This window comes from Phyllostomus discolor, chromosome 13 (genome assembly GCF_004126475.2).
Source record: "Phyllostomus discolor isolate MPI-MPIP mPhyDis1 chromosome 13, mPhyDis1.pri.v3, whole genome shotgun sequence".
In the NCBI taxonomy this organism is placed as follows: domain Eukaryota; kingdom Metazoa; phylum Chordata; class Mammalia; order Chiroptera; family Phyllostomidae; genus Phyllostomus; species Phyllostomus discolor.
Window position 1 is genome coordinate 57,249,269 of NC_040915.2, and position 19,907 is coordinate 57,269,175.

General features: G+C 49.0%; 1 protein-coding gene across 2 annotated transcripts in view; it reads right to left on the minus strand.

Annotated features, from left to right (window-relative positions):
• The window catches only part of TBC1D10A (TBC1 domain family member 10A), a 29,976-nt gene extending 10,288 nt beyond the window's left edge, over positions 1-19,688 (minus strand). The window contains exons 1-2 of one of the 2 annotated variants that reach the window (XM_028527319.1): positions 19,404-19,688; positions 2,307-2,406 (exon numbers count right to left, since the gene is read on the minus strand). In XM_028527319.1, the coding sequence (XP_028383120.1) occupies positions 2,307-2,406; positions 19,404-19,612 (309 nt within the window). In that variant the 5' untranslated portion in view covers positions 19,613-19,688. The remainder of the gene's footprint in view (positions 1-2,306; positions 2,407-19,403) is intronic. The other variant, XM_036014201.1, reaches the window with a different exon arrangement.
• Positions 19,689-19,907: the final 219 nt, after the last annotated feature.

Genomic DNA, 19,907 nt, shown 5'->3' on the forward strand with positions numbered 1-19,907 from the left:
CTTCCTGAAGACCAGCACAAACAAGAGAAAATTTCCCAAGGGTCAGAAAGAGTCAAGAACCAGGAAGGAGACAAGCAGAGGCTGAGGGCAGTGGGGGAAGAACATAGTGACTGGTCACAGGAGCCAAACTTAAGCTTCTAAGGCTGTCTGCAAAGTGGGGAGAGTACAGGAGCTGAAGGGAACTGCCCCAGACTCTGGGAGCGTTTCTGGCTGCTGTGGGACAAGAGTCTCCTTAAGGAAGCCACTTGGTTTGGGCAGGTTTTGGCAAAGGGATACAGTACGGCCCAGAGTTACTGGCCCTTTAGGCTCCCCTCAGGGTCAAGCTCAGGCAGACCAGGCCCCACATTATCAGAGCCCTGTCATACTTGGCCGGCCCCAGCAGAGCCCAGGAATACCTTCAGTCCACTAAAGTTCTCAAAGAAGCCATGACCTCAGGCAGGGTCAGGGCTGGGGAGTGAAATCCAAGAGTTCAGCTAGCTTTTCCCAGCTCTGGCCTGTGGAATCCTCCCAGTACAAAGATAACCTCCACATGCCTGCCTTAGGGAGAAGGCAGTAGTGGGGATTAGTAAGGAAAGCATAAGGGATTATCATTCTCTGAGGCAGTGCCTTAGGAAAGGAGGTCTCTGACTGTTGAGTGAGGCCACACTCTCACCCTGCTGGCTGAATTCAGACTGCTTGAGCAGAGCCCTATGGGGGAAGATAGCATTTCAGCCACAGGGCTGGGCCCCTCTCCTGGGGACTTGGGATAAGCCCAGAAGTATTGGGTCTGGACCCACTTCCTGAAACAGGTATTTTCCTTCCTGTGCCATGACTTCCTCACCACAGGGAGAGCCCAACTCTGCGCAGCCAGGCAGGAAAGCTCCCGGGGCCAGTGTGACCACTGCTGAGGTGGCTAGTGTAGAGCAGAGGGCTACAGCCTCTGGGTAGAGTGGAAGGAAGCCTCTTGTGGTGGCCCTCAGCCTCTAACCACGTGCCAGAGAAGCAAAGGGGAAGAGGAAGTGGTGCTGGCTGCTGTGCTGAGAGGAGCTCCCCAAGGCACCCCTCTGGAATTTCCATTTGCAAGGGAGGCTGCGGCAAGAAAGGCAGAGCCACTAGTCACCACAAAAGACAGTGGAGAGAGAGCTGAAGTTCAGGGTAAGAGCTGAAGGGTGAGAAGGCAGGAAAACATACCCCCAAGTCAGAGCCCAGGCCTACTCCTCTCTTCCCATGAGCACAGGGTTCTACAGTCACCACCTCAAAGGAACCTTGAAACAGGATTGTCATTCTTACTTGATGAGGGAAACTGAGGCTAAGGGTGAAGTGACTCACCCCAAGTTACATAGCTAGCCACAGGCATGAAGAGAAGAAGGCAGTGGGGTGGGGCCCATTCCTATACCTGACCTTTGATCCTGAGCTTTCTGCTAGGCCCTGCAGCTAGCTAGCTATGCCAGCCTGAACCACACCAGTGTGTCAGCTGATGACAGAGAGCCAAAAAGTTTGCTCTCTGCGCTGGGAACTTGTGCAGAGAGACCCTAGCTGTGAGGCTCTGGGCAGGAAGTCTAGGGAGTAACTAAACCCTGCTGGGGTGGCCAAGGGCATCAGTGCACACACATGAGTGGTGGGCAAGGACATTCCTGCTGGGCAATAGAGTTGGTGCGTAAAAACAGCCAGACTAGAAAAGGCCCAGTCATGTTTTCATTTTTATAAGACTGTTAAACTGTGAGATTATTTTTCTTTCTTTTTGCTTTGGCCAGGAGGCAAGAGAAAACTGATTAAATTAATCTAGAGGGTGAAGAAGTCCCCCTTATTGTGGCAGTGAAGAATATAGGCACTAAAATTATTAGACACCTGGGTTCAAATTTTGATACTAAGGTCATCTGTAAACTGGGGATACTACTACTACCAGCCTGACTAGGTTATTATAGGATTATCCAATCAAGTGCCCAGCGTGTGGCAAATGTTTGACACATGTTAGCTATTATGAGTATTATAAAGTCCTGTTCCATAGGTAAGCAGCAGTGAAGACTTCCTCAGGAAGGAATGGAGGAAAGCTGCCTATAAGGGCTTTTGGCTAAGAGCAGCTTTGAAGTTTGCCCCTAGGACAAAGTTTGCATGAGTCTGAAGTCATGTGGGAGAATCAAGGGAAGGCTGGGCCCTGATCTCCAAACAGCTTCTGTTCCCATCTCAGAACTGGTAGATGGGCATACCCTACAGCAACTGGCAGTTGGAAAAGCCCCTACTCCTCTAAGCTGATATAGTTCTTCCCTGTTCCTCTTCCTCCCCAGGCCACCAACTGCCTACCCAAAGCCCAAAGCTAGGCCCCTCACCTTTTTGTGCTTCTTGGCCATCCACTTGTCCCAGTTGTTGAGCATGTCCAGCCACTTGGACTCCCTCTGCCTCAGTACCTCCAGGGGAACTTCCTCCAGCCTATGGAGCAGAGGGCAGGGTGATCAGAAGTGCCAAGACAAGCAAAGGCCTTGGCTTAGGCCTTAGCCACCAGTCCAGTCAGTCATCCTTTCTTCCCTCTGCCCTCCATACCTGCTGTTCCCTTTGGGACTGCTAACTCATGAACACCCTAACACAGATGAGAAGAACTCTGCCCCCTCCCTAAAAGGCACAGGCCAAAGAGACAGCAGGTTCAAGTGCCTACTCCCCCAATGTGTCAAGGGGCCAAGGGTCACAGCGTCTTTCTGAGGAAGAGGTCTGAGTGTCTGTGATCTGTACATCAAAGCACAGCATTCCTTTACTGGATCTGTCTTGATAAATAAGCCTCTTCAGAGGGCCTACATGCAAGGTACAGAGTTGGATGAAAAAACTAGTCAAACAAGTACAGAAATAACATAATCACCTCTTCACTCCAGCAAAACTAGTTACTCATAGTTTCCCCAATTACACCCTGGCCCTTTCCCACCTTTCAAACTTTGCTCATACCAGTCCCGGTGCTGGAACACCCTCCAAGTTGTCTCTACCAATCAAAATCCTACAAACACATCAAAGCCCCATCAAATACTACCTATGTTTGTACATCTACTAACTGAGCAGCTATCACAGCTGTGTCGGCATTGTTCTAGGGCTAGAGCCTCTGGGCAGGCCATGGGGAAGCACTCCTGTAACCAGAATAAAGTCCTAGACCTCATGGTATTAACATTCTACTGGCACTGAACGCTCACTAGAGCTGGTGAGGAAAACACCTCAGCATTGAGACCCACTCCGAGCAGGCAGACAGGCACCAGAGCAGCTGAGGCAAGCTGGGGCGGGAACCCCTGGCTTTGCCAGAGTGTACTTCAAGTGAACGAGTTTCCTCTAAGGAGTGAGTCACCAGGAATTCATGAATTCATGCTCTACTATTTAGCCTACAGAGCAATATCAGTAAAACAACAAGAAAATGTATATGTGTACCTCTCATACACACACTTTCTCTTTTTAAAGTTATTTTTAAAGTGGTGGATTATGTATTTTTTAATTTTTTTCTGTGTGTGCTTCATATTTTTCCCCTATTTAAAAAAGTCCTTGACGATATTGAGAGGTAAAATACCCAGAGAGGGTATCTTGCTCAGAGTCAAACAGCAAATCAGTGGAAAAACCCAGATTCAAATCCAAGTCAGATCCTAGCCAAGAGCCTGCACTCAGTCCTGCCTGACCTCCCAGAAAGGAGAGCAGGGTCAAAGGCATTGAGGCGGCTGGGAGGAGGCTCTCAGGAACAGGACATGGTGAGGCCAGGGCCTGGCCCAGTCCTCAGTTCTGATTCTCTCTCTCTGCCGGAAGGAAATGCACTGCTGTGACTTTTACTGGTTGGAAGAGCAGAGGGTGGGGCCCTGGCAGAGCAGAGGCCTCTGAGACACAACAGGGCAGGTCCTCTTCTTCAGTGCAGTTTATCTGGGGAACTGCACAAGCCAGAGAATAGCCTTGGAGCTGTACAGCTGAGGAGGGACAACAGGCTGAGGCAAACCTGGTCAGCCTTGACACACAAACACTGGTCATCCCAGTCTTGAACTTTTCTCCCTCTCACCACCTAGAGGCAAAACCAAGGAGGGCATGAATGTAACTCCCTTTCCCTCCTTGAGAGGAGACAAGCAGAGACCACACCTTTAGATCAGGTCTCGCATCCCCACAACACCCAGGGACTAGAAACCAAAGAACCATGCATCACAGGCCATCCTGCCTTCCACTACCTACAAAACACTCAATTACACAAGTCAGGGGATAAGCCTGCCAGTTAACTAAATGAAACGGAGTGCCCACACTGAGTCAGCAGGAAGTTTTGGCAGTCATGGATATGGATCCTGTCTAGTCTGATCCCCCACTGAACAGATGAGAAAACTGAAGCTCACGGAGGGCACAGCTTTCACTTGAGATCACCAGTTTTCGAAGAATTCCCAAGTAACACATGCCCATTTGACAACTCAACCCTTGGGTCTGTTTTTGTTGATAAGATCTGATTGCAGGGCCTCAGAGATACCCATTCTCCCAAATGCATATACACAGGGGAACACATTCAAGTTCAGTGTTTTTTCTTTTTTAACTGATGCCAGATAACAGCTTCAGTAGTTTCAAAGCCTGAACATCAAACCTCAAACCGGAATTTTAAGTGGGTACAAAACAAACGACCATATTTCCTGAATTCTAAGACACTACTGATTTTAAGCTACACCATTGATTTGGCAAGATCTTCTCAGAAACATACAAAAAATCCATCACTACTTTAAATGTACATGTGAATTGAAAGATTATTCTGGGAAAATTCTGGGAAATATGGTCATTTGAATGACTTCTCCTGCAACAGCAGAGGAGTTTAACCCACTTGGAGATGGTGAGAAGGATGACACTGAAGATCCGATTGTACCCCAGCACTTAGCACATCATATGCTCTCTAACTGCAGGTGGATTTTATGCACAGGATGTGCCTTGAAGAGTTGCAGGCTATCCACTTACTAAAAATCAGAAGATTCAGCCCTGGCTGGTGTGGCTCACTGGATTGAGGGCCAGCCTGTGAACCGAAAGGTCACAGGTTCCATTCCTGGATTGCAGGCTAGGTCCCGAATGGGGGAGTGCAAGAGGCAACTGATTGATGTGCAATTGTTTCTCTCCCTCTTTTTCCCTCCCTCCCTTTCTCTCTAAAAATAAGTAAGTAAAATCTTCTGAAAAATGAAAAGAAAAAAAAAATCAGAAAATTGAGCCATGGCCAGTGTGGTTGGAGGTTCAATTCCTGGTCAGGGCACATACCTAGGTTTTGGATTTGACGCCCAGTCAGGGACCTTATGCGGGCAGTCAATTGATGTTGTTTCCTCTTTCTGTCTCTCCCTTCCTCTCTCTCTAAAATCAATAAACATATTTTTTAAAAATCAGAAGATTCACGTATCCTTTGGTCTAGTCAGTTAGGACCTCAGAAGGCATCTGATCAAGTTGCTGTCTGATGTAGAAATCCCTTCTACAACAGGCAAGTCCCTTGCCCTCTCAGTTTCCCTATATGATTGGATGGCCTACACTGTGAATTGACCCTGGAAGGATGCTCAGAAAGGAGCCATGAGATGGGAGTTGAGGTCAGAATGTCCCTGCAAATAGCATGATGGGATAGAAGCCCTGAGGTGGCTTCCTATTGATAGTGGAAGGAGAGCATGAGCCAGTTTCTAGTGACAGGGAAGCTGACCATATAGCCAGTTTAAGGGGCCAAATGGCCCATGGGGGTTGCTTCAGATCTGAGAACTTCACTCACCCTTCAGAAAACTCCTCGTTCCTTAAGGTGGCCTGAGGGAGTCTGCAACCAAAAGAACCTAATGAGAACAGTCTCTAGCAGCCCAGCCTCTGCTGGAATACTACCAGGTATGGGGCCTCATGATTGCCAGATGAAGCCACCCTATTGCTGAAGTTTCTTACTGTGAAAACTTTCTTCCTCAAAAATAAAAATAAAAACAAAAACAAAAAAGTGTTCTTTATCATATAATGCCAAAATTTTCCTATAATCTCAACACCCCCTTCTAAGGCTGCACAATTCTCATGCCTGGTACACACACTGCTAATTTATCCCTTATGCTCACTTGTCCCTACCTGGAATGCCCTTTTTTCTCCCCTTCCCAAATCACCATAACCCTTTCAGGGCTCAATATAACTTAAAAGCTACAACTTCAATGGTAACAGCAGCAATTGTAGTTATCATCTGTACATGATTTACTACTTACCAATTTCTTTCTAAATGTTTTATATACATTATCTCATATATATTTCATAATAACCCTACCATAATATCATTCTCTCTATTTTAAAGTAGAATTCAAGACTTAGTGAGGTTATATTCCTCATTCAAGGCCATGTAGCGGTAAGTGACAGAACTGAAACTAAAACCCAGGCCTGCCTGACTCCACAGCTCCTGACCGTTGTACTACAACCTTCTGTCTCCATAGGTCAAGCCCTCAGCTTCCACACCTGCTCAGATTTCATTGACTGTTTTCCAACCTGAAGACCTTCATCCTGACTTAGAACACTGTTTCTCAAAGTTTTTAAACCAAGACCCACAATAATACATTTTACACTGAGATTTAAATATATACCTATATAACTGAATTTTATGAAACAACTCACTTTTTAAAAAAATCCTCACCTGAGGATATGTTTATTGATTTTAGAGAGAGAGGAAGGGGGAAAGAGAAATAGAGAGAGATCAAAACACATGTGAAAGAGAAACATTGATAGTTTGTCTCCCATACTTGCCCTGTCCAGGGATCAAACCCAAAACTTAAGTATGTGCCCTGACAGAAACTTAAGTACAGGTTCAAATTGTAACCTTTTGGTGTACAGGACAACGCTCCAACCAACTGAGTAACATAGCCAAGGCAAAACAGTTTACTCTTATGTGTACTAATGCATTGAGATATTTTAGTTCAATTTTATATTATTCTATGATATTTGTCTTAAGGCTGTGTTAATCCCCTCAAATTGATTCTATCACTAATTTATTAGTGAATCAAGACATGAAGTCCAAAATGACACATTACAGCTTGCTCATATTGCTCTGTATATCCCTCCATAACTGGACTGGGTCTTGAACTTCTATAACTCCCACCATACACCTCACAGCTGTTCAACAGGTACCTGTCTGGTTTTCTCCATGGCGTGGTTACTTTCATCTGCATTGCATTCAGAGCAATAAGCCACTGCTGTCTATAGCAATTTTATTTGTGCCCCTAAGAGCCCAGTGAGGTGGATCCTCATAGATTAATTACTATTGCCATTTGGCCCATGAAAAACTTGACCCAATCAGAGAGGTTGTATTACTTGGGCAGTCACAAGTTAATAAATGGTAGAACCAGGGCTTCCCCTCTGCCACAGTGACTCACGTGCTGCTTCTGACTCCCTTGGGAAGACTGTGGGGAAATAAGGCCATGCTAAAGATACTGTCATGGGGCTCTATCTCTGGTCCCCAAGTCCCTAGAGATGGTCTAATCCCCCTCCTCCAGTGTTCAGACTGCCTCATTTGAGTAGCCAGCCCATATGTAACAGTGCTCAGTGAGGCCAATATGCTGAATGAATGTAGCTTGCAAGGACAACCTCAGTTGGAGACAGCAAGCCTAGGAAATTTGTCATTTGCCAGTCGCCCTCTCCTGAGAAAGTGCGGCACAGGACACAAAAGTGAGGCTAGGGACTTCCAAGGGCTCAGAGGAACAAGACCATTTCCCAAGGCTTCTGGGACTGCAGGCTGGGGGTCTTGCTCCTCCCATCCTTCCAGCTGTCTGCTTTCTGCCCAGGCATACCTCAGCCCCTCTGGATGGCAGGCTCGATCAGGTATGGTTCCTGTGCCTGTAACTCTTTTATGTGCCAGTGGCAGATAAACCTTGGTTCCAAGAAAACAATCTAAGCCCCTCCTTTACTCTCCAAACCAGCCCAAAGGAAGAGAAACACAGCCCCAGCAGAAAACCCAAGGTCATAAACCACAGGACTGATCCTCCTCATCTTAACTACTGTGAGGCCTTGTGGGGTGTGGTGGAGAGCAGAATGGGGACTTTGAAGCCTACCACCCTAGGTTTCTATTGCAGGTCCTCCCCCTAGGAGACCATGGGCAAAATACTTGCCCTCCTTAAGTCTCAATGTCATCTTTAAGTGGGAACAAACACACCCCTCACAATTATAGGGCTACAACGAGGAATAAAAAAGGTATATAAGGACCCAGCCTGTGTGGGTGGCTAGTAAATGGTATTTGCATCTCACCTCACACTTTCACATCCCTTTTCACATCTGACTGGTCCATATACAGAGACACAAAAACATGCAGCGGGGCAGGCTTATCTCCATTTTACCCAAAAGCAATTGAGCCCCCAAGATATTAAGGGATTTACTTCATGATATACACACTATAACTTCTGGTTTCCGATCCCAGCTCGACCACTTTATGGCTGTGTGAAAGGGGCAGGATGCTCTGCTCTCTGAGCCTCTGATAATATGGAGGAAATGCCACCTCCTCAGTCGTAAAGATCACACGAGACAGTAAGAGCTGACAGGTTTCCAGCACTCACCATATACTAGCTCTGCCAAGCACTACATAGGCACACAATTCCTTAAGAAATTAGCTTTTGTAATCTCCATTTAATAGAGAAAAACACTAAAACTCACAGTTACACAGCCTAGAAGTGGAGGCTGCCACTTGAGCACTAAACTATCCAATGAAGAGAAAGTGCCCCACATGTAATACTGCCTCAATACCTGTCACATTCCCTTCCCTCTTCTTCACCGCCCAGTGGAGAACCACTTCCCTCTGTGCTGAGAAGGGCCGTGGTGAGCAATATGAATATGTGGAAAATTGAGAGAGAATATGGCCAATCACAGATCCAGGGACAACAGGGTGGGGGAGCTCCCCTCTCCCACCTGAAGCTAGAAAAAGAAGTGAGAATAAACAAAAAGCTGAACTACTTTGCACAATGGGCAACAATGTCTGGAGTTCATTAACCTAAGAGGTAGTAATGACTGAAAGTATAAATAGTTTTTATGCCAGTACCGTAATAACTGATGATAAGAAACTGGAATGCAAGAGAGGGTGTGTTGGTGGTGTGCAAACAGCCAATGGTCAGGGCTGGGAAGCCTGTGAGAGCACCCAGTGAGTCTACCCCATCCCCGGACAGCCATGGAAGCTTGTAGCCCAGATGATAAGTGATCTGCCCAAGGCCACTCTGTGAGTGTAGAAAAGCAAGAGTTAGTCAGTAGCAGCCTGGTGCTCCCTCCTGGGGCCTGGCAGCCCCTGGCTTGTAGGTAGGGCAGTGTCTAGGCTCCCTGTCCCGGGTGAAAGAGAGTCTGGCTTGCTTCACTCTCCCCAACTCCCAAAGCAAGCTAGTGCTGGGCCTGCCTCCCTTTCCCATACAGAATTCCTTGGCTTTGCTCCTTCCAGCCCTGGGTCAGTGCACAATGGTAAACAGGTTCTCTCCACCCTTCACTGGCCTCAGTGCCCTGGGCCTCTGCCCAGCTCTCCACTCTGCTCAGCTTCAACCTCCCCACCCCCACCCTCAAGATTCAGATGGAAGAAATGATTCCTTTAGGAACTAGCCTTGCTGGCTCCAAGCAGCAGGGATTCCCCCCTCCCCCACAACTAGGGAAATGCACTGACCAAAACAAACCCCTAAGGCAACTCCCCTTGACAACTGTAGAAAGGTATACAGACTATTTCAACCAAAAACATCCCTTCCCCAAGTCCCAACCCCCTACCAGGAAGAGTAATGCTTAAAATTCCCCATCCGGCAACTGGGTCCTCAGATCACAATCTCACTGTGGGCACCCACAGCCACCCTGACTCATGTTGGGCCCCCTTACGCATCCTTACCAAACTGCTAGATCTTATTGATATATCTTACCAAATTAGTCTTGACTCACTGCTTACATAAGGTCCCTCCTCTACCAGACTCCTTCAGGGCCCCCTACTGCCTTCCCTGCCCAACAGAAATCTCAGGCTCCTCCTATTCCCTCTAAACATCCCCTTTTCTCTCCAGTCTTATCTCTAGGTAGCTCCCTCTCTGAGCTGCCCTCCCTCACCCTTAACCCCACTATCATTTAGTCCACTTATCTTCCGAGGCCTCATTTAGAACTTCCTCTCATCTCTACAAAGTCTTTTCTAACTACTCTAGAGACAGAACACGATCAGCACCTCATTATATTCCATACACATCTCTCTAGAGGCTGTGTTCCAGGCCCTGCGTCTACAAAAATGAAAAACTACATTCCCTGCCCTTGAAGAGGTCAATCTGGCAGAGGAGACAGATGGGTGAGTAAATAAGTAGCACACATAGAAGTGCCACCGCAGAGGCATGTAGAAGGTGCTAGGAAACTGCAAGAATCCCCCAGCGTAGAAATGTGGGTATTTAGGGAAAGCTTTAAAGGAGAGCTGACTTTTGAGATGGTCCTTGAAGGGTGACAGGAAGTGGCCAGGTTGAGAAAGGGAAAAGGGCACACCAGGTGGAAGACCCAGTATGAGCAAGCACAAGTCAATAGAAAAGGGCCCAGCTTATTTGGGGAATGTGAGCAGTCCAGTAGAGCAGGTAAGGTTTCTCCAGCTGACTGTCTACTTCGCCGAGGCAGCATTCTACAAAATCGTCCCTGGAGAGCAGGGGCTCTGCCTGTCTCGTTCTCTGCAGTGCATCCTGGGCCTAGAACAGAACCTGGTACCTGGCTGGTTCTTTGTTGACAGATTCATTTGCTTTGTGACCTCAGGCACTCTGAGTTACAGTTTTCTCCTCAGGGAAATGGGAATACTGCCCCCTACCTTAAGATCAGGTGAGTAAAGTACAGACAGTGCTGATAAAGGACACTCCCTCTCTGACCTGGCACCAGCTCTGGATATTCCTTGAAGCCCAGCACAGGGCTGAGCACAGACGTGCTTGATGATGGCCTTTTACAACATTATAATTCTAATATTCAATTAACGTAACTGAATGTCTGTTATAACACTTACCAGGCACTTGCTATGAACCAGACATTGGTGCTCAACACTTAACTTACACTATTTCATTTAATTCTGATAATAAGCCCATGAGAGAGGTCCTCTAATTATTGCTCCCCTTTTGCAGATGAAGAAACTCAGGTTTTTGACTGTTCAGTAACTATCCAAGGTCCAGGGTGAGCAGAAGACACAGGTCTAGGAGGTAAATCCAGGCTCTGCTCTGATCCTGCCCTGTCACTCGCCTCCAGAACTGAGAGCTGTCTACCAGGCTGGATGTACACAAGCCCTCCTGCCAGGGAATTTGGAGCTTAGTGGATTTAGAGCCATAAATTGTGTGATGCTTGGCAACTCATTTTACCTTTCTGGAGTTTGGTGTCTGCCCTTGCAAAATGGGGATTATAGTGATAAGTACATCTCACAGAATTAAATGAGGTGGCGTCAGTGAAGCCCAGTCCACCATGCAGGCTCTTATGTGAAATGGCGTTACCAAATGACTATGCTGGGAGAGTAGAAGGGGTCACACAGAGGCAGGACAGGAGGGCCTGGATGAAAGTCTACAGAAAACACAGGAGGGTGGTGGTAATTATGAAGCAAACTCTGGCTCCTTCCACAAGTGATTGCCACTACCCAGGAGGGCATAGGCCCCAGGCGGCCCTATGGCTGCATGCTTTGGTTAAATCTTTCAGGAGACCTACCTCTGTTCTCATTTCTGCTTTGTCTTCACAGGCCAAGGAAAGAAAAGACCAGGGCCTTCAGAGTCAGGCTTCTAACATCTTTCAGACAAACTCTTCAACATCATCCCATTTAAACTGCCGTAGTTTATATCTAGGGGAAACTGAAACTTAGAAAGATTAAGCAATTTTCTCCAAGTCACACAGCAAGTAAGGGGCCCAACAAGGCCTTGGACTCAGGTCTCCTGACCCCTGTTCAGTTTCTGTTTACATTTGCTCCTAATCCAGTTATCTCATTTGATCCTCACAATCCTTTTATATACAGGCCAGGCCTTTAACTACCTGCTGGATGTCTGACATCCCTGCTAGGCTGTAAGTTCTGGGAGGGTAGGGCAAGGTCTATATCCCCTGAATCAAGAACATGGTTGCACATATAGTTAAGTGCTGAATGTAAAACAGGGAGCATTAGCACCATGGTCAGGCAAGGGGATGTGCCTAAGTTACATACCACAAAGGTCTGTGGTAGAGTCAGCAGAGTCCTTTCCCACTACTAGCCTAAATCCATATTTCCAGCTAGAATCTCTTAACTCAGAGATGGCTGGTTGGGCTCCTAGGTGCTAAAGTGTTAGCCTCCTCCTAGGCACTGGACTTGCTTGTACCCATCCCAACTGAGACACCAGCTGAGACATCCAGCTGAGACACCAGCTCCAGGAACACAGTAATGATTCAAGGTGAGGTCAAGCCAGCCCTCAGCTACCATCTGCCTGCCCTTAATCAGCTAATGCTGTGCCCAAACCCCAAACCTACCCTCTCTATTTGGACACTGCCCTAAGGTAGATTTTCCATGCCCTCAGACCTTACTCCTTTCTCCTTGAAGCCTTCCTTGCCATCCAATATGCCTACTGGGCAGAGACCACAAAGCTCAGTACCATTCACCCCACCCCCTCCCAACCAGGCCAGCTAACCCACTCTCCTACTGAAGAGAGACAAAGAACGCCTTAATGTGCCCTGGGCATGCCAGCTATGCCAGGCACCTTGGGGAGCCCAGGGCTGTGACAAAGCAGAGTCAACAGCAGCCCACTGTCCACTACAGAGGAAGGTCACAGTTGCCCTTCCTCCGCTGTGACCAGATGGCCCCAGGTTGGGTTCTATGAAAGTCCAGGGCCACTTCAGCCTGTCATCCTAAGCCTTCCCAACTCCCTATCAGTCCACATAACCAGTCAGGCACCAAGCCCTACTGATTTGCTGGTCTCTTCATCCTCATAGCTCCAGACCTCTTCCAAGCTTCTCCATAGCCCTTTTGGGCTGTTCCAAACTCTCCCAACTAGTCTCACTGCCATCTTCCATACCAGTACCAGACTGACCTTAATGAAACACAGAAGGCCTCTGTCTGACATTCAAGGCTAGGCAAGGTCTGCCCAAACTACTTTCCTAGCCTCCCCTTGCTTTACATGATCCTCCTGCTTCCTGTTCTTCTTGTGACATCTGCATACCACATTTCTCAAACAGCTGGCTTCTGGGGGTCACTTTGTACATGGTTCCCACCCATCCAATGGAATATCCTCCCTTGCTCCTTCTGAGGCCTGGATCAAATACAAGGCCTTTTTTCTTGGCTCCTATATGTGAAGTTGGCTGCTGCTTCTTCTAAATTCCCAAAGCAACCACACACCTCAATTATAGCCTTCATTGCTCAACATTATAATGATTTGTGTGTGGTTCATTTTCCAACAAGTCTGTGAACCCCTTGAGGGCAACAAGAAAGACACAGATAGATGTCTTTTTCAGTTCTGTATCCCTTGTTCTAATCACAGGCGCTGATAGAGTAGGAGCTCAATAAATGTTTTGTAAATAAGCCCACTGCTAAGATGGATAAACTAGCAAAAGTAACCTTGGCTTTCTCTCCCAGCCTCCTGAGTCTGCAGTCTTATTTCCCTACCTAAAGAATAGTGAAGAGCTAAATTGTGACAGCCTCTGAGGAACTGGGCAGAGCACAGAATGGAGCACAATGGGGTGAGATGAAGAAGGGAAAGAGAAAGATGAAATAAGAAACTTAAAGCTGGCAGCTGCCCTTAAATCCTGGATAGGGCGCTTCTAAGCAGGTAAAGCAGCAGGAGTGTTGGCTTTCCAATGGAGGAGCCAGGATAGTTTTCTCCCAGGGAGGGTTCTTGGGCTCAAAATAGCAGCAGATTTGCCAGGGGCAGACAAATCAGCTAAAGGAGGCCGCCTCCCCCATAGGTGTGATGGCTACAGGATAAAGAAAGTGATCAGCTAGGGCACTGGCAATGCGTGGATGATGACAGGGTTGTTCCATGGTGGGCAATGCACCCTGGCCTAGAGACTCAATTGGCTTGAAATAAGGAAGAGAACAGGCGGTGCCATATAGCCGGAATAGCAATGGGCTGAGGCAGAAGATCTGGAATCTCTCCCTAATCTGGCTCCATTGTTACCTAAAACTATGAGATTTCTTCAGGCCTTGGGTTCCTCACCTATACACAAAGCATAATCCTTCCCTTACCTACACAAAAAGACTTCTTCCAAAAGGTACAGACTGGATATCAAAGTCAGATGGCCATTATACAGTAGTTTGGGATCAACAAACGGCAATGCAGTATGGACTCTGCTATGGGAGGGCTAGACCAAGCCTAACCTGGACATGCTTCCAAGGCCTCCCCAAGGATCTTTTTTCACCAGGCCTTCTTTGACTTAGGGGTCCATGGACTTACACTGTACTGAGACGTGCCTTGCCCTCCACACTGGAATGGGGAGGTAGCCATTTCCTGTTAACTCCTGCTCTGGGTATAGGGGCCTCACGGACCAGCAAGCACCTAACGCCCTGCCTGCTGCCACCTTAGCAAAGCTTAGTCACTGGATTCAGCTTTGAGAAACAGGTTCTAGTCCCAGTTCTGCCATTTACTAGCTGACAAACTTCAGGCACTTCTTCTCCAATCTTTAGAATGTTCATCTACAGAAAGGAGCTAACCATGTCTTTTGGAAGAAAGTAAGGGTTCACCATTGGTTAGGGTTGACTCCTGCCCACAGAGGATGGACCTCACTGATACTCATCATCAGAACCAGAGATGGAAAGTAGAAAATGAAAAGACAACACCACTAGCTACTCCAGTCTTTAAGAGGGGTATTCATCGGACACCTACTATATGAGCCAGGCTCTTTTCAAACATCGACTCATTTAAGCTTCACAAAAACCCTGCAAAATCAGTATTATAACAACCATTTCAGTGAGAAACAGGCTCAGAAAAGTGAAGCAACATGTCTAAGGTCACACAGACAGCCGGACTCCAGAGTTTGTGTGAGGAAGGAGCACAGAGCACCTTCTTTCCTCCACCTCAGTGTAAACAGATTGGGTGGCTGGACCACAGCCAGGCCTCACTGGCCCTTTACAGGTTTTGTTTCAGACACAGATGCTAGGAGGACAAAACATCAAGCAGGCCCTACCACCTTATCTCTTTCCCACAGCTTAGAATTTCCCAACAGGCGGACACACAGGCACCTTCCTGGGGCAAGCAGCTGGTGCACTGGCCCCCTCCTTCACCAAGTCAAGTCTTGTCTGAGGCTCTAGAACACTCACAGGGCCACCAAACCGGATTTTCCTTTGAAGCCGAAGGAAGAGAAGGAGGAGAGAAAAATGGAGGGCCTGTGGTCTAGAGTCACAGAACAGGGCCCCACATATGCAGCTGCCTCCTTCCAGATGGGCCACCCAGGGAACATTCTATTGCCAGCTCCATACACTCTTGGGAACTGTAATAGTTCAAGAAAATAGGATGCTCTGAGCTTATAAACTAGAGAAGGTAATGGTAAGGCAGGGAGGCAGGCTGTGGCCTGCCAGGAGGGCCCTGGCCATACCCCAACCAAAACTGGCACAGAGCAAACTACAAGGATGCCAATTAAGCCAATTCTATGATTTACAAAGTCATAGGGCTTCCATAGTTGGCTAGGAGTAGTGGAGGGCTCAGGGAAAAGGAGAACTGAATCAGCAGAAGACGATATTGCTGTTCCAGATGTTTCTCCCTGGGCCCAATTCAGTTCCCTCTCTCCCCTAACAGGAAGCCAACACCCATGGGATCCCAGAGAGCATAGCTCCTCACCTCATCTGGCCTGCTGCACTAAGCAGACAAAGGCTGGGTGGGAAGCTTCAGCCTCAGGAGGCCAGTCCTGGCAATCACATGGGAAAAGAAGAGGGAGATCAGGGACCCACCTCTCTCAGGCCAGGAGATCTGGTATCTGTCTTTCTTTCCCTTCCCTATGCTGCAAAAAGCCCCCTGCCCCACTAAAAGGTCTGTTATTCCTATCCCCAAAGTTATAGAAATTGTAACATTACTCCTCCCACTCTTCCCTGCTGAGGGCACTTTTCCCCCCTCTGGTCCTTCCTGGGCTTCAACAACCATCTCAGTTCCCAGCCAAGCCAAAAGAACTAAGGCTGCCAGCTCCTGTCTGTGTCCATGCCACCCACAGGGCCCTTTGCTGGCTGGCTGCTTTCTTGCTTTTCCCCACTTGCTACTGCTCAAGAGCAGGTAGTTCCACCAAAGTTTCCCTGCAGAGCAGGTTCAAGTGACAGACAAGGTGAAGTAGAATGGCCTGGGGTTAGGAATCAGGAGTTCTGGGTTCAATTCCTGATGCTGCTCCTAACAGACTGAAGAGGTAAGGCTAATCACTTCTCTCAGGCTTGAGTTTACCAATCTGTATGATTGGCCATCTCTAAGGTCACTTTCAGCTTTCTGACTTGAAATGTCTATCAGTAAATGTCATTCAATAAATAAATACTAACTGAGCATTTACTTTGCTGCAGGCCTGAGGAGAAAAGGTGAATACATCTAGTACTAGCCCTAAAGCTGATCAGTCTAAGGAACTGGTAATGACAACACACTCTTACTCTTGCTGGGCTGTTGCTGTTAGCCTCCTACACTGCTGAGGGAGTCAAAAGTGCTGAGCTTAGCCAGGGAATGTGAGGGCAGGCAGGTTCCTGCCAGGAACCCTACGTTCTACCTGTCCAGCACCTAATTTTCTGCTAGGACCAGAGGCCATATTAAGGGATGGTGAAGGCAGTGAAAACTCCTGACCTGGGAGTAAGAAACTCCTAGTTCAAGTTCTGGTTCTGCTGCTAATATGCTGTGTGACATTAAGCAAGTTATAATTCTCTCTGGGCCTCATTTTCCTCATCTGTATAAGTAAGGGCTAAGTTGATCAATCTTAAGATCCCATCCAGCTCAAACAGTCTATGATTTTAACATCTACTCATGCCAGTTATCTAACAGTCACCCAAGCAGGGTAGCCTCTGACCTGCTTTCTTCCCCATCCCCCTAGCCCCTGGCAACAGCCTAAACTTACCCACTTGAGACAGCCTTTGGTCTAGGACGGCTGAAACGGACCTTTAATCTGGAGCCAGAGTTCCCACCATCTCTGCTGCAGCCATCAGTGCTAATGTTTCACTTCTCTGGGATAGCACATGGACTCCTAGCCCTCAACCACGAGACTGGTTTCAGGGCAGTCACCCTGAAACTTCCCATAACTTCCCTTCTTATGGCTGTGGGCAGGGACTTACTTTTGGCTTTTTTGAAACCACAATATAAACAAAGCAGAGAAGATCAAAGCCTTCAGACACCCAAGATTTTAGTTTGACCAACAGGGTCAAGAAAGTAAGGCAGGGAGAGGAGGAGACCTGGGATCCCACCTCAGCCCCAGGCTTACAGACACCAGTGATGCAGAGGGTGTCTGCAAAGTACGGGTTTGTGGTTGGAGGGTGGGGAAGACAGATGTCTGGCAGCCTGATTGGGGACTACAGCCAAAGGGAGGTGCTCCCACTTGGGGCCTCTCTCTATCCACAAATACCAGAGGTACGCCCTCATTTTTCTCCTCAATTTTCAGACCCTTAGAAGGAAAAGAAAGAAAACCAACATTTTCTGGGCCACTACTTGTGCCAGGCACTGTGCTAGGTACCTTCACATACCTAATCTCATTTAATCCCGATGTTAATCTTGGGAATAGGTACTACTATTGCCCTTTACAGTGAATAAACAAGGCTCAGAGACTCAGGATCTTGTCCAAGGTCACACAGCCAACAAGTGTGAGTTCTTCCTAAGCCTGGCTTTTCCCCACTCTATCACACTGCTCTGTACCCTGAGATCTGGTTAACTGCCTGATAAACATATAGTAGGAATTCTCATCTCCTAGAATTCACAGCAAATCTGAGCACATCATGCCAAAAACCCACAAATATAACTCCTTTCCTACTTCTCAAGACCCTTATCCCTCCCAGGGCCTAGTGACTATTCCTCAATTCAAAAATATACCTTAAATCCCTTTTGGGTTCTCACAAACAAACCCCTAGACAACTGTGACAAACCACCAAATCAGGATGAGGAAGCGGAATATGGGCTGTTCTGTGAGTCCTAGACTGGACGAGGCTTAGCCTGGTGTGAGCAAATGGAAAGAGGTCGGAAGAGACAGATCCAGTGGGTAGGACAGAACTCTCCTTAGGGGAGGGGCCTACATTTCTCCAAAGGAAAAGGAGGCCTGGTGCATATGAAGCTTTTGGACTGGAGAAAACTCCAGAAGTGACCTTGATGAACCTGCTTATGTGTCATAAGTCATAAGAGAGGGTTCAGGAGCCTTGGGCAGTCACAACTGGTCAGAGAACGGGAAGAAGGACCCCCTGGAGTAGGGTGATGGCACTCAGCAGTGCTGTAGGCTCCCATAGGTGACTGTATGCAGCTATCTCTGTCGAAGGGAAGGCACATCATGGGGAGGCTTGTCAGTTCTGTGCAGAGCACTGGTCTCATGTCACGGGACAGCTGGGGTAAGAATGGAGTCTAGAGTCCATCTCCCCTAAGGGGACTGCTAGCCTATAGGATCTCTGAGGTCTGGGTCCTGGGGTTCTGTGGGGCACAGTGTGGCTGGCTGCCCAATTTACCCAGCTTTCAGAGAAGGTGGTGGTGCACTGCCTCATATTCCTCTGCCTGACAGCTGGGTGCCTGGGTGCTCTGGGGTGGAGGATTGGACCCTGCTGTCTCCCTGCCTGCTCCCCCCAAGAGGCAGTGCACATTTCCATAGCATTCACAGAGACAGCCAACACTCTGTCCTGGGGGGGAGGCACTGTCACCATGTGGGCACTAGCAGAGGGGATTTTCTGCCCACTGGTTGCCAGTGTCAGGAAGAAATCTGACTCTGGGTGGGAAGAGGAGCACACTCAGACCCTTCTATGAGAGGAAGGAGCGGTCTGTCCCAGAGTGGAAATGTCTGTTACTGTCACTGACCAATGTCAATGCATCCAGAGGTCTATGTTCCTGTTCTGGAATGAGATGGGGGCAGGACAGTCTGTCCCTTTGAACCCTGCCTGAAGTGTTCCCCTGGGGAGGGGGTAGTGAGGTGGTGAGACAAGGGTGTCTGGGTCTTGGGGGACAGGTGTTGACAATATCTGTTGGGGAAGGGGCAGCCATCAGTGAGCCTGGGAGGGGGTTAGCCCTAAGGCCGGGGTGGCAGCAGTGATGTTGGGACAAGTATCTGTCTGTCCTGAAGCTGGGAGGAGAGCATTGTCGGCCGTTTCTGGGGTGGGGGGTGCGGTGTGTCGGCAGGGAGGGGGCAGAACGGGGGAGGTGGGATTCCCGTCAGTCCCGCCATCCCTGGTGGGCTCCTGGGTGTGGGGCGGGTCAGTTTGCCTAGGGGGATGGTGGGGGTGGGGTAGCGGAGAGACGAGGTAGGTTGTTCCTGGTTGGGAGGGTGACATGTCGGTCTGTCCCGAGGGCGCTCTGTCCCCGTCCAGGGCCGCCCCCAAGCCTGGTCCCGCGCCCGCCTCCCGACCCCCGGCCCCAAGTGCCTGTGTTACTCACGCGCCCTCGGCGCCCTGCGAGCCCACGATGAAGCCGAACTTGTCGATGCGGCGCTCGGCGAAACCGTTGGCCTCCGAGTCGGAGCCGAGAGAACTGAGCTCATCGGAGGCTACCGCCTCTGGGCCCGGGGACAGGCTCTCCCGGGTCCCTGACAGGCTCCCTCCGGCCGCGGGCGAGCGCGGCCCGTTCTCTCCAGGGCTCTTCGCCATCCCGGCCGCGCCTCAGCGGCCACCTCAGCCACCTCAGCTGCCTCAGCCGCCCAGCCACCGACGCCGCCGACGCCCCGCCCACACGCCGCACCCATTGGCCGCCTTAAGGAGAGGGGCGGGGCCCTAGGTCTTCCAGAGCTCTCTCTCCCCCGACGCCCAATTGGCGACGCGGGTCTCGGGACCCGCCCACCTCCCCCAGGATGGCGCCAACCAGCCCGACGTGAGGAGGCGGGGCAGCCGTCACCCAGAGCCCTCCCCGCTAGGGCTGCCAATCACGGAAGCTTACCTGAAAGCA